This window comes from Nerophis lumbriciformis, linkage group LG06, assembly GCF_033978685.3.
Source record: "Nerophis lumbriciformis linkage group LG06, RoL_Nlum_v2.1, whole genome shotgun sequence".
NCBI classification, from domain to species: domain Eukaryota; kingdom Metazoa; phylum Chordata; class Actinopteri; order Syngnathiformes; family Syngnathidae; genus Nerophis; species Nerophis lumbriciformis.
Window position 1 is genome coordinate 13,593,451 of NC_084553.2, and position 13,111 is coordinate 13,606,561.

Below are 13,111 nucleotides of genomic sequence, written 5' to 3' on the forward strand. Positions count from 1 at the left end.
AGAGTCTGTCCTCAGGTAAGACACCCAGTGGCCCCGGGATTCCGCCGGCTCAGCGTTTAATCGTCTTTCATTGGCAGCCAACGCGTCTCACGTGGGACAGGTGTGCACCACCTGGGGGCGCTCTCACTGGAAGACGCTGGACGGCGCCTTCTTCCAGCTGGCGTCCTCATGCAACCACCTGCTGGCCGCCGACTGTCACAACTCCTACGAGGACTTCAACATCCAGATGAGGCGCCAGGCGGCCGAAGGCGGCGGCGCCATCGACGCCGTGCTGATGAGGTTGGACGCCAACATGGTGGAGCTTAGTGGCGACGGCGTGCGTCTTAATGGGAAAAGGTGAGCCCAGAAAGACAGGACTCGACTCAAACCTTCTCCTCAAATATTGACCGGCAGCACGCCAACATTTTATGAATGTTTGTCTAACCGGATTTAAATCAATTAAAACTTCTTCATGGTTGTCTCTGCAGCGTGTCTCTGCCTGTAGTCGCCTTTGGACTGACCATCAAGGAGACCTCATCCAGTGTCCTAGTCCAGACCCAACTGGGAGTCCATGTGGTGTGGAACTTGGACGACTCATTAGATGTATGCAACACACACGCACATACATAGTGTGCAGTGATGAGGTTTTCTGTGTGACGTTGACCTCCTCTATGAGGGGCCGTTAGGGACATTATTCAGAATTACCTCTTACATACACTATTGAAATGCTCTCACATAAACAACTGAAATATTTTTTCTCTCACACACACTACTGAAACACTCTTATACACACTACTGGTCCTCACCTTTTTCACATGACGCATTAGTCGTGATCTTTACGCTTTTACTACGGGGCCACCTAATCAAATCAAATCAAATCAAATCAACTTTATTTATAGAGCACATTTAAAATTTACCACAGGGGTAGCCAAAGTGCTGTACAATGAGCAGGTTAAAAGATAAAACGAGTACCGAGCAAACACAACACAACACAAACAGAACACGATAAAAAATAAATAATTAAAATAGAATTAATAAAAACATAAAAACAGGATCACAGCAGGTGTATTATGGGGCGCCATTGCAGGATGGATATCACTCAGTGTTAAAAGCCATGGAATAAAAGTATGTTTTTAAGAGAGATTTAAAAACAGGAAGAGAGGAGGCTTGTCTAACACTCAGGGGTAGGTCGTTTCAGAGCTTGGGAGCAGCAACGGCGAAAGCTCTGTCACCTCTAAGCTTCAGCCTTGTGTCAGGGACCGTCAACAGCAGCTGATTGGCTGATCTTAAGGATCGGGTGGGGCAGTAAGGCTGAAGGAGGTCGGAGAGATAGGTTGGCGCGAGGTTGTTTAGACATTTAAAAACAAATAAAAGGAGTTTAAAATGTATTCGGTAACGCACAGGGAGCCAGTGAAGGGACGCTAAAATAGGGGTGATGTGCTCACGTCTGCGGGTCTGTGTTAGCAGACGAGCAGCAGAGTTCTGCACGAGCTGCAGGCGGGCGAGGGAGGCCTGGCTAATGCCAACATACAGGGCATTACAATAATCAAGACGAGTCGAGATAAAAGCGTGGATTAATTTCTCAAGATCATGTCTTGATAGAAGCGGTTTCACTTTCGCTATTTGGCGTAATTGATAAAAGCTTTTTTGAACGACGCTGCTGATTTGTTTTTCGAATTTAAAATCTGAGTCAAACTTTACCCCCAGGTTTGTGACAGAGTCGCTGAGATACGGGGTCAGAGTGCCGAGGTCAACGTTGGGGGAGGGAGAGCGACTTGGACCGAACAACATAACTTCTGTTTTATCTTCATAAATGACATTAGACCAGTGTTTTTCAACAACTGTGTCGTGGCACACTGGTGTGCCATGAGATACAGTCTGCTGTGCCGTGGGAGATTATCTAATTTCACCTATTTGGGTTAACAATATGTTTTGCAAACCAGTAATGATAGTCTGCAAATAATGTGTTGTTGTTGAGTGTCGGTGCTGTCTAGAGCTCGGCAGAGTAACCGTGTAATACTCTTCCATATCAGTAGGTGGCAGCCGGTAGCTAATTGCTTTGTAAATGTCAGAAACAGCGGGAGGTAGCGTGCAGGTAAAAAGGTGTCTAATGCTTAAACCAAAAATAAACAAAAGGTGAGTGCCCCTAAGAAAATGCATTGAAGCTTAAGGAAGGCTATGTAGAAAACTGATGGCTACAAAGTAAACAAAAACAGAATGCTGGACGACAGCAAAGACTTACTGGGGAGCAAAGACGGCGTCCACGATGTGCATCTGAACATAACATGACAATCAACAATGTCCCCACAAAGATGGAGAAAAACAACTGAAATATTCTTCATTGCTAAAACAAAGTAGATGCGGGAAATATCGCTCAAAGGAAGACATGAAACGGCTACAGGAATATACCAAAAAAAGAGAAAAAGCCACCAAAATAGGAGCGCAAGACAAGAACTAAAACACTACACACAGGAAAACAGCAAAAAACTCCAAATAAGTCAGGGGGGGATGTGACAGGGTGTGACAGTACACCTACTTTGAGACAAGAGCTATAGTGAGGCATTGTTGGTTATGGTTTGAAGTCATATCCAACAATTGCAACAACGACTTTTTACTGTCAACTGAGTTTAGTTTTTTAATGAATTCTGCTGCTGGTGTGCCCCTGGATTTTTTCACCGCAAAAAATGTGCCTTCGCTCAAAAAAGGTTGAAAAACACTGCATTAGACAATCATTCCGACATTAGCAAAAAACTGGTATCAGATCTCATCGGCTTGTTTCTAAAATGTCCGATACAAGCAGAGGTAAACATGGTAGGCTATCGGCAGTGTTTGCTGACCACGTGAGCAACCCCTACAGGGAAGTCCAAAAAATGCATGTGGCTCAGCTGTAGTCCATATGGGCCGCAGCAGTACTCAGTGTTAACTAGAGATGTCCGATAATGGCTTTTCTGCCGATATCCGATATTCCGATGTTGTCCAACTCTTAATTACCGATTCCGATATCAACCGATACCGATATATACAGTCGTGGAATTAACACATTATTACGCCTAATTTTGTTGTGATGCCCGGCTGGATGCATTAAACAATGTAACAAGGTTTTCCAAAATAAATCAACTCAAGTTATGGAAAAAAATGCCAACATGGCACTGCCATATTTATTATTGAAGTCACAAAGTGCATTATTTTTTTTAACATGCCTCAAAACAGCAGCTTGTAATTTGGGACATGCTCTCCCTGAAAGAGCATGAGGAGGTTGAGGTGGGCGGGGTCGGGGTGTATATTGTAGCGTCCCGGAAGAGTTAGTGCTGCAAGGGGTTCTGGGTATTTGTTCTGTTGTGTTTATGTTGTGTTACGGTGCGGATGTTCTCCCGAAATGTGTTTGTCATTCTTGTTTGGTGTGGGTTCACAGTGTGGCGCATATTTGTAACAGTGTTAAAGTTGTTTATACGGCCACCCTCAGTGTGACCTGCATGGCTGTTGACCAAGTATGCTTGCATTCACTTGTGTGTGTGAAAAGCCGTAGATATTATGTGACTGGGCCGGCACGCAAAGGCAGTGCCTTTAAGGTTTATTGGCGCTCTGTACTTCTCCCTACGTCCGTGTACCACTCCGTACAGCGGCGTTTTAAAAAGTCATACATTTTACTTTTGAAACCGATACTGATAATTTCAGATAATACATTTTAAATCATTTATCGGCCTATAATATCGGCAGTTCGATATTATTGGAAATCCATTGTTGAAACGCACTTTTTCACCACTTGTGGCAGTAACGACAATCTCAAACTAACAGAAGACGTCTGCAGCTAAAGTCGTAGAGCAGTTTCTTAAACTCAAAAATTAGGACTAAAGTGGTGAAGCTGTATTTTCATCTAAGAAATCTAAGACACATATACAGTACAGGCCAAAAGTTTGGACACACCTTCTAATTAAATGGGTTTTCTTTATTTCCATGACTATTTACATTGTAGATTGTCACTGAAGGCATCAAAACTATGAATGAGTTATGTGCTTAACAAAAAAAGGGGATATACCGGTAACTGAAAACATGTTTTATATTCTAGTTTATTCAAAATAGCCACCCTTTGCTCTGATTACTTTTTTGCACACTCTTGGCATTCTCTCGATGAACTCGAAGAAGTAGTCACCTGAAAGGGTTTTCACTTCACAGGTGTCATAGTTTTGATGCCTTCAGTGACAATCTACAATGTAAATAGTCATGAAAATAAAGAAAACACATTGAAATGGGAAGGTGTGTCCAAACTTTTGGCCTGTACTGTATATTATTTTTATTATTATTATTTATTTAGTTAGAATTTATTCAAATGTATTGACAGTTTATTTAAGAAACATAAATATTATTAATATTATTATTATTATTATTATTTATTTAGTTAGAATTTATTAAAATGTATTGACAGTTTATTTCCATCCATCCATCCATTGGCAGTTTATTTAAGAAACATAAATATTTTTATTATTATTATTAATATTATTATTATTATTAATTTAGTTAGAATTTATAAAAATGTATTGAGTTTTTTAAAGAAACATACATGTTTTTTGTATTATTAACTTAGTTAGAAATGATTTATTTTATTTTAATGACAGTTTATTAAGGTAACATATATATATATATATATATATATATATATATATATATATATATATATATATATATACATATACATATACAGTGTGTATATATATATATATATATATATATATATATATATAAAAACAGATTTGTTATTTTTTCATATAATAAATAAATGAGTTATACTTGTATAGCACTTTTCTACCTTCAAGGTACTCAAAGCGCTTTGACAGTATTTCCACATTAACCCATTCACACACTGCCATGCAAGGCGCTAACCAGCAGCCATCAGGAGCAAGGGGTGAAGTGTCTTGCCCAAGGACACAACGGACGTGACTAGGATGGTAGAAGGTGGGGATTGAACCCCAGTAACCAGCAACCCTCCGATTGCTGACACGGCCACTCTACCAACTTTGCCGTCTGGAATCTATTTATTTTAGTGCGGCGTAAATGTATTTTTCAGCAGTTTGTATGAATCCCTTTTTTTTGCCATATATTTGATTCGTATTTATTTTTTGTAATCAGCTTGACTTAAAACTGACTTGAAGCTGTATTTTCATTTGCACTTTAAGTTTATTGACAGTTTATTTAAGAAACATATATATTATTAATAATTTAGGTAGAATTTATAAAAATTCTATTGACCGTTTATTTAAGAAACATATATATTATTTGTATTATTAATGTAGTTAATAATTATTTTTTTTTAATTTAGTGACAGTTTACCAGTTTATTTAGGTAACATACCGGTGTGTGTATGTATGTATATATATATATATATATATATATATATATATATATATATATATAATTTTTATTTTTTATTTTAATTATTATTAATTTAGTTGGAATCTATTCATTTTAGCACGGCGTAATTGTATGTACATTTATTTTTCGGCAGTCTTTATGAGTCACTGCTTTTGCCATATATTTGATTTGTATTTATTTTTGTAATCAGCCTGACTTAAAACCTTGATAATAATTGTGTTGACATACGGTTTCTTATCATTTGGGAAGATGTATCCTGGTAAACTGTAAGTATAAATTCTATATAATTTTTGTATAAGATTAAAATCTAAATTAACATCAGAAATTCTGTGTTAATAGTTTAGTGGGCTCTGGGCTCCTCTGGTGGAAAAGTCAGGCACTGAGGTCAAAAAGGTTGAGAATCCCTGCTATGGGTTACAAGGAGCAAGTAGTTACACATCAGCTAAGCAAACAATAGCACACAAGCTAGGTATACATAATAAGTGTCGTTACTTGCACAATATTGCAGTCTAAAACAGCACATTTGTCAATATGAACAAGTATCAAATAATTATAGTCGCATATTGCTTACACATACAGAGGCAGAAGCGTATTAAAAAGTGTCCCAAAAAACAATTACCATTCCACTTCACTTTAAAGACAGCATAGGTCTATTCCAGACGAACTGGAAATAGGTTAGTGTTTTTCATACCTTACATTGTTCTATGTTTGACTCATTTCGCTTGATCAAACATTTTCTACCTTTGCACACTACAAAATAATAAAAGCATGTATGATTCGTGCTGATATCTTATCGGATCAATATGGGTATCGGTATTGAAAGTGAAAAAGTTGTATCGTGACACCCCTCAACCATGATAGACCTTGAAGTTGACGATGTGTTTGTGCGCAGATTGAAATCGACAATAAGTACAGGAATCTGACGTGTGGGCTGTGTGGAAACTTTGATGGCATCGATAACGAGTTCATGAAAGATGGTGAGAGAAATTAGGACCTCGTATCAAATCTCAAGTGAATGAAATGAATCCTCATCAAGAGGCCGGATGGATGTTTATATTTCAAACGTTCCACCAGAAAAAATACTCTCCGTTCTGGACTACGCTGACAGACACAGGGTCAGTGGACCAGCCGAGAACTGTGAGGAGGAAGACCTGCTGGAGGACCTCGCTCCGGACCACAGAGAACAGGTGACACACACACACTGCTGTCTAATGAATCAATCAACTATGACTTAAATGTCATATTCAGTTTGGCATACATCAAGCGCGTCCAATGGGTGGCCCGGGGGCCATTTGCGGCCTGCAGCACATTCTAAAAATAAAATTACCGTATTTTTCGGACTATAAGGCGCACTTAAAATCCTTTCATTTTCTCAAAAATCGACGGTGCGCCTTGTAACCTAATGTACGGAATAATTCTGGTTGTGCTTACCGACCTGGAAGCAATTTTATTTGGTACATGGTGTAATGACAAGTGTGACCAGTAGATGGCAGTCACACATAAGAGATAAGTGTAGACTGCAATATGACGCTATAATGCAAAAAGTCAGTGTTCAAAAACAAGAAAAAAAATACAAAATAGAACAAGAAAATTTGGCTTGTCAAGACTTCCTAAACAAGTAAAATTCGCTAACCTCAAAAATACCTTAAAATAATTACATTCTCACTAATAACAAGTGCACTTTTCTTGGTAGAAAAAAAAAGAGATCTTTTTGCTTAATATGTTGAAAAATATTCTTAAATCAAGTGAATGCTAGTGCCATTATCTTGATATAATGATATGCGCTCGGCATCATGCTTTTTTTTTCATGCTTGAAGTAAGAAAGTATTACTTTAAAAAAGCAGTTTTATACTTGTGAGTGTTGATGACACAGCTTTGCAACAGTTGATATTCTAGTTTCAAGCATGTTTTACTCAATATAGGTCATCAAATCTCAGCAACAAGCTGTAATATCTTACTGAGATCATTTAGGACCAAAACACTTAAAACAAGTAAAACACTCTAACATAACATTTGCTTAGTGTGAAGAATTGTCTTATCAGACAGAAAATAAACAAATAAAACCCCTATTTGAGATATTTAATCTTACTTAGATTTCAGTTTTTGCAGTGTAGTAAACAATACCAAAACTTTTTAAATGTTCCATTGAGAAGATAGAACATTACTACACACGGCGCTAGAAAATCTTTCAAAATGTTTTAGTTCGACTTTGAAGCCAAATTGTAGGCGCATTACGGCTACCGTAGTCAGACGTATGAGTGTTATTATGGTGTGTGAATAAGGACCGCAAAATTGCACCCATTAGCGGACACATTATCTGGCGTTTTGTTTCACAATATTATGCAAAACCAACTTTTCTTACAAGCCCCGTTTCCATATGAGTTGGGAAATTGTGTTAGATGTAAATATAAACGGAATACAATGATTTGCAAATCCTTTTCATCCCATATTCAATTGAATGCACTACAAAGACAACATATTTGATGTTCAAACTCATATACTATATATTTTTTTTTGCAAATAATAATTAACTTAGAATTTCATGGCTGCAACACGTGCCAAAGTAGTTGGGAAAGGGCATGTTCACCACTGTGTTACATGGCCTTTCCTTTTACCAACACTCAGTAAACGTTTGGGAACTGAGGAGACACATGTTTTAAGCTTCTCAGGTGGAATTCTTTCCCATTCTTGCTTGATGTACAGCTTAAGTTATTCAACAGTCCGGGGGTCTCCGTTGTGGTATTTTAGGCTTCATAATGCACCACACATTTTCAATGGGAGACAGGTCTGGACTACAGGCAGGCCAGTCTAGTACCAGCACTCTTTTACTATGAAGCCACGTTGATGTAACACGTGGCTTGGCATTGTCTTGCTGAAATAAGCAGGGGCGTCCATGGTAACATTGCTTGGATGGCAACATATGTTGCTCCAAAACCTGTATGTACCTTTCAGCATTAATGGCGCCTTCACAGATGTGTAAGTTACCCATGTCTTGGCCACTAATACACCCCCATACCATCACAGATGCTGGCTTTTCAACTTTGCGCCTATAACAATCCGGATGGTTCTTTTCCTCTTTGGTCCGGAGGACACGACGTCCACAATTTCCAAAAACAATTTGAAATGTGGACTTGTCAGACCACAGAACACTTTTCCACTTTGTATCAGTCCATCTTAGATGAGCTCAGGCCCAGCGAAGCCGACGGCATTTCTGGGTGTTGTTGATAAACGGTTTTCGCCTTGCATAGGAGAGTTTTAACTTGCACTTACAGATGTAGCGACCAACTGTAGTTACTGACAGTGGGTTTCTGAAGTGTTCCTGAGCCCATGTGGTGATATCCTTTACACACTGATGTCGCTTGTTGATGCAGTACAGCCTGAGGGATCGAAGGTCATGGGCTTAGCTGCTTACGTGCAGTGATTTCTCCAAATTCTCTGAACCCTTTGATGATATTACGGACCGTAGATGGTGAAATCCCTAAATTCCTTGCAATAGCTGGTTGAGAAAGGTTTTTCTTAAACTGTTCAACAATTTGCTCACACATTTGTTGACAAAGTGGTGACCCTCGCCCCATCCTTGTTTGTGAATGACTGAGCATTTCATGGAATCTACTTTTATACCCAATCATGGCACCCACTTATTTCCAATTTGGCATCAAATTCTAAAGTTAATGATTATTTGCCAACAAAAAGTATGTTTATCAGTTTGAACATCAAATATGTTGTCTTTGTAGCATATTCAACTGAATATGGGTTGAAAATGATTTGGAAATCATTGTATCCTGTTTATATTTACATCTAACACAATTTCCCAACTCATATGGACATTCTGGTACCTGCTGATCTGTTTTTGGGATCTACATAAGTCCTGAAAATCTGCGCACATCCGCCATTGTCGTCCACTCAGTCGATAAGCTTCTTCTTTTTCTCTATCTTCTTGTTATGGGACATTTGTAATATAAAGTAGCGTAAAGTTGAACATATATCTGTCAGTAAACTCGCTATGAAAGCGCTAAAAACTACAAGTGTAGTGAGTTTACATTATTCACCCATGGAACTTTAGTTATTAGAGAGATCTGGTCGGACGGTTTTTCACGGGACACATTTCCAGCCTTGTTGTTGAACTAGTGAGCCACGGATGAGGAGATGCTGCTCCGTTGTTGATTGAAGTAAAGTCTGAATGTCATGAAAACAGTTAGCTCCATCTTTTGACACTTCTTCCACTCCCGTCCTTGCACGCTACACCGCTACAACAAAGATGACGGGGAGAAGACGCTGTCGAAGGTGAGCCACGTAAATAAGACCGCCCACTAAACGGCGCATCCTGAAGCGACTGTCAGAAAGCGACTTGAAGATGATCTGTAAAATATCATCTATGCAACATTTTGACCAAAGAACCACCATTACATGTTATGTAGACCACAAGGAAGTCTTTTACATTTAGAAAAAAATCCTAATATGACCCCTTAAATGCGCCTTAGAATCCGGTGCACCTTTTGTATGAAAATAGACCTGAATAGACCCGCTCATCAGCGGTGCGGCCTATGGTACGGAAAATACGGTATGAAAAAAAACACACACAAGAAGTGGAATAAGAGAGCAAACCGGTGTAATGTAAAGAGAAAAAGTTGAAATGTTGGCAGTTTTTTTCTTTAAAACTGTCATTTTTCTCAAAAAAATAAATCAATCATAATCATTGTTGTTAATATTGACATATAATTAAGGCTCTGTTAAATCAATTGTTCCACTTTGAAAATGTTGGGGGGGATATTGCATATTTTGTATGCTTGCCATATATTAAAAAAAAAAGTGCATAATAATAGAAAAGCACGATATAAAATCTAATCCATTATTATTAGGGATGTCCGATAATGGCTTTTTGCCGATATCCGATATTCCGATATTGACAAAACCCTTAATTACCGATACCGATATCAACCGATACTGATATATACAGTCGTGGAATTAACACATTATTATGCCTAATTTGGACAACCAAGTATGGTGAAGATAAGGTACTTTAAAAAAAAATAAATAAGATAAATAAATTAAAAACATTTTCTTGAATAAAAAAGAAAGTAAAACAATATAAAAACAGTTACATAGAAACTAGTAATTAATGAAAATGAGTAAAATTAACTGTTAAAGGTTAGTACTATTAGTGGACCAGCAGCACGCACAATCATGTGTGCTTACGGACTGTATCCCTTGCAGACTGTATTGATGTATAATGTAGGAACCAGAATATTAATAACAGAATTTGTGTGAATGAGTGTAAATGGGGGAGGGAGGTTTTTTGGGTTGGTGTACTAATTGTAAGTGTATGTTGATTTAATACAAAATAATACAAAATAAAAAAATTAAAAAACGATACCGATAATAAAAAAAAACGATACCGATAATTTCCGATATTACATTTTAAAGCATTTATCGGGCGATAATATCGGTAGGCCGATATTATCGGACATCTCCAATTATTATTATTATTATATAACATAAAAATAACAAAATTGTTGAGAACTCACATGGCTGCCGTTTGTGTGACCCCAAGATGCAAGAACCAGGAGAGCGATGAGCAGGTAAGATGAGTTTTATTCTCAAACAGAGAAGGAAGCAGTCTTGCATAAACGTTCCAAAAAGTGTTTATCATCGAGCACTGAGGAATGCTTGAGTGAAAACATAAATAGACCTATGCTGATTGGCAGCAGGTGTGGATCAGCTGCCAATCAACGGCAGGTGAGGAGAAAACAGTGCCCCGCGGAACAAACAGGAAATTTAACAAAATAAGAGCACTGACAGGAAGTAATACAAAAACAAGGAAACAAACAGAAATGAAGTGACCGATTGTCACAAAAATCGTATAATCTGAAAACTGATCGGGAGATTCAAGCATTGAAAGTAAAAAATATATATATATATATATATATGACCCTTTTCTCACACTTTTATGAGTGGGCCCTTTTTAGATCCCTGGTACCTTTTTAGTATGATTTTTTTTTTTTAAACTGTCATTGTTCTTGAATTAATACTGAATCAAAATCAATGTTTATCAATCTATTTACGGGTCCAATTACTTCACTTTGAATATTCCACTTTGAAATTTTGGGAGGTAAAATATTGCATATTTTGTGCTTGTGGGAGAGGGGGTTTGACAAAAAGGGCATGAACATTAAAACAAATTTTTATTTCAATTAGTTATTCGAGAGCAGAGGTGTCAAAGTCGTTTTTAACTGAGGGCCACATCGCAGTTATGTTTGGCCCTCAATTTTATAATCGTCCATGTCGGAATTGCGATGCATCTAAAAATCGGTGACTTCCCCCACCTCTGGTTTTTGGTGTGTTTCCAGATACAACTAACAAACATCCCTGACACTTACAGATGAGACTCCGCCCCCTTCAACTGAACCAGGAGCACACTTTGGGGCCCAAAAGTTGATCCAGGTGTTTGTCATTCCAGCGTCTCTGTAGGCAGATTTTCACCGACGCCGCCTTCGCCAGCTGCCGCAACCTTCTGGAAGTGCACGCTTTTGTCAAAGCGTGCTCTTCTGACATCCGCCGCGCCTCCTCCCGCAGCGACCCATCCCTCTGTCAGACCGTCTCGGAATTCTCCAGACAGTGCGTCCACGCAGGCGGAGCCCCGGGAAAATGGAGGAACGCCACCTTCTGCTGTAAGCACTGGGGGGACCCCGTAAATAAATGCTTCGATTTAACACTCTGGCCACGCTTGCCCACGCAGACAGGAAGTGTCCGTCCAACATGGAGTTTTTGGAGTGCAGCAGCTTGTGTCCTGACAGCTGCAGCAACCCCGAGGCCAGCCGCACGTGCGACACCCACTGTCACGACGGGTGCAGCTGCCCCCACGGTACGTGCGCAGTGCATTACCCCACCACTTTCCGTCAGTGGGTCAGCGATGTTCCCCCTCTTCAGGCACAATCCTGGATGACATCAGCAACTCCGGCTGTGTTCCTGCTGACCAATGTCCATGTCTGCACAAAACCCAAGTGTACCAGTCTGCACAGTCCTTCTCCTACAACTGCGGAAAATGGTGAGACCACGACACTGCACCCCTCAACCTACCAAACTAAACCCTTCAAATGAGCAACTTTGTGAGGACACGGTTTCCCAAAGCTTGGTACACTGGACACGCTTGCTGCGGAAGAACTACAAAATCCAATACCAGTGAAGTTGGCACGTTGTGTAAATGGTAAATAAAAACAGAATACAATGATTTGCAAATCCTTTTCAACTTAAATTCAATTGAATAGACTGCAAAGACAAGATATTTATTGTTCGAACTGAGAAACTTAATTTTTTTTTTTTGCAAATAACCATTATCTTGCAATTTAATGGCAGCAACACATTGCAAAAAAGTTGGCACAGGGGCATTTTTACCACTGTGGTACATGGCGTTTCCTTTTAACAACACTCAGTAAACGTTTGGGAACTGAGGAGACACATTTTTTAAGCTTCCCAGGTGGAATTATTTCCCATTCTTGCTTGATGTACAGCTTAAGTTGTTCAACAGTCCGGGGTCACCGTTGTGGTATTTTAGGCTTCATATTGCGCCACACATTTTCAATGGGAGACAGTCTGGACTACAGGCAGGCCAGTCTAGTACCCGCACACTTTTACTATGAAGTCACCCTGTTGTAACACGTGGCTTGGCATTGTTTTGCTGAAATAAGCAGGGGGGTCCATGATAGCGTTGCTTGGATGGCAACATATGTTGCTCCAAAACCTGTATGTACCTTTCAGCATTAATGGC

At 39.1% G+C, this 13,111-nt stretch overlaps 1 protein-coding gene across 1 annotated transcript in view; it reads left to right on the forward strand.

Annotated features, from left to right (window-relative positions):
- The window catches only part of LOC133608962 (uncharacterized), a 73,430-nt gene that overhangs the window by 166 nt on the left and 60,153 nt on the right, over positions 1-13,111 (forward strand). The window contains exons 2-9 of the mRNA XM_072913402.1: positions 54-336; positions 468-582; positions 6,239-6,323; positions 6,421-6,512; positions 11,551-11,565; positions 11,804-12,014; positions 12,083-12,208; positions 12,274-12,391. Of these exons, the coding sequence (XP_072769503.1) occupies positions 54-336; positions 468-582; positions 6,239-6,323; positions 6,421-6,512; positions 11,551-11,565; positions 11,804-12,014; positions 12,083-12,208; positions 12,274-12,391 (1,045 nt within the window). The remainder of the gene's footprint in view (positions 1-53; positions 337-467; positions 583-6,238; positions 6,324-6,420; positions 6,513-11,550; positions 11,566-11,803; positions 12,015-12,082; positions 12,209-12,273; positions 12,392-13,111) is intronic.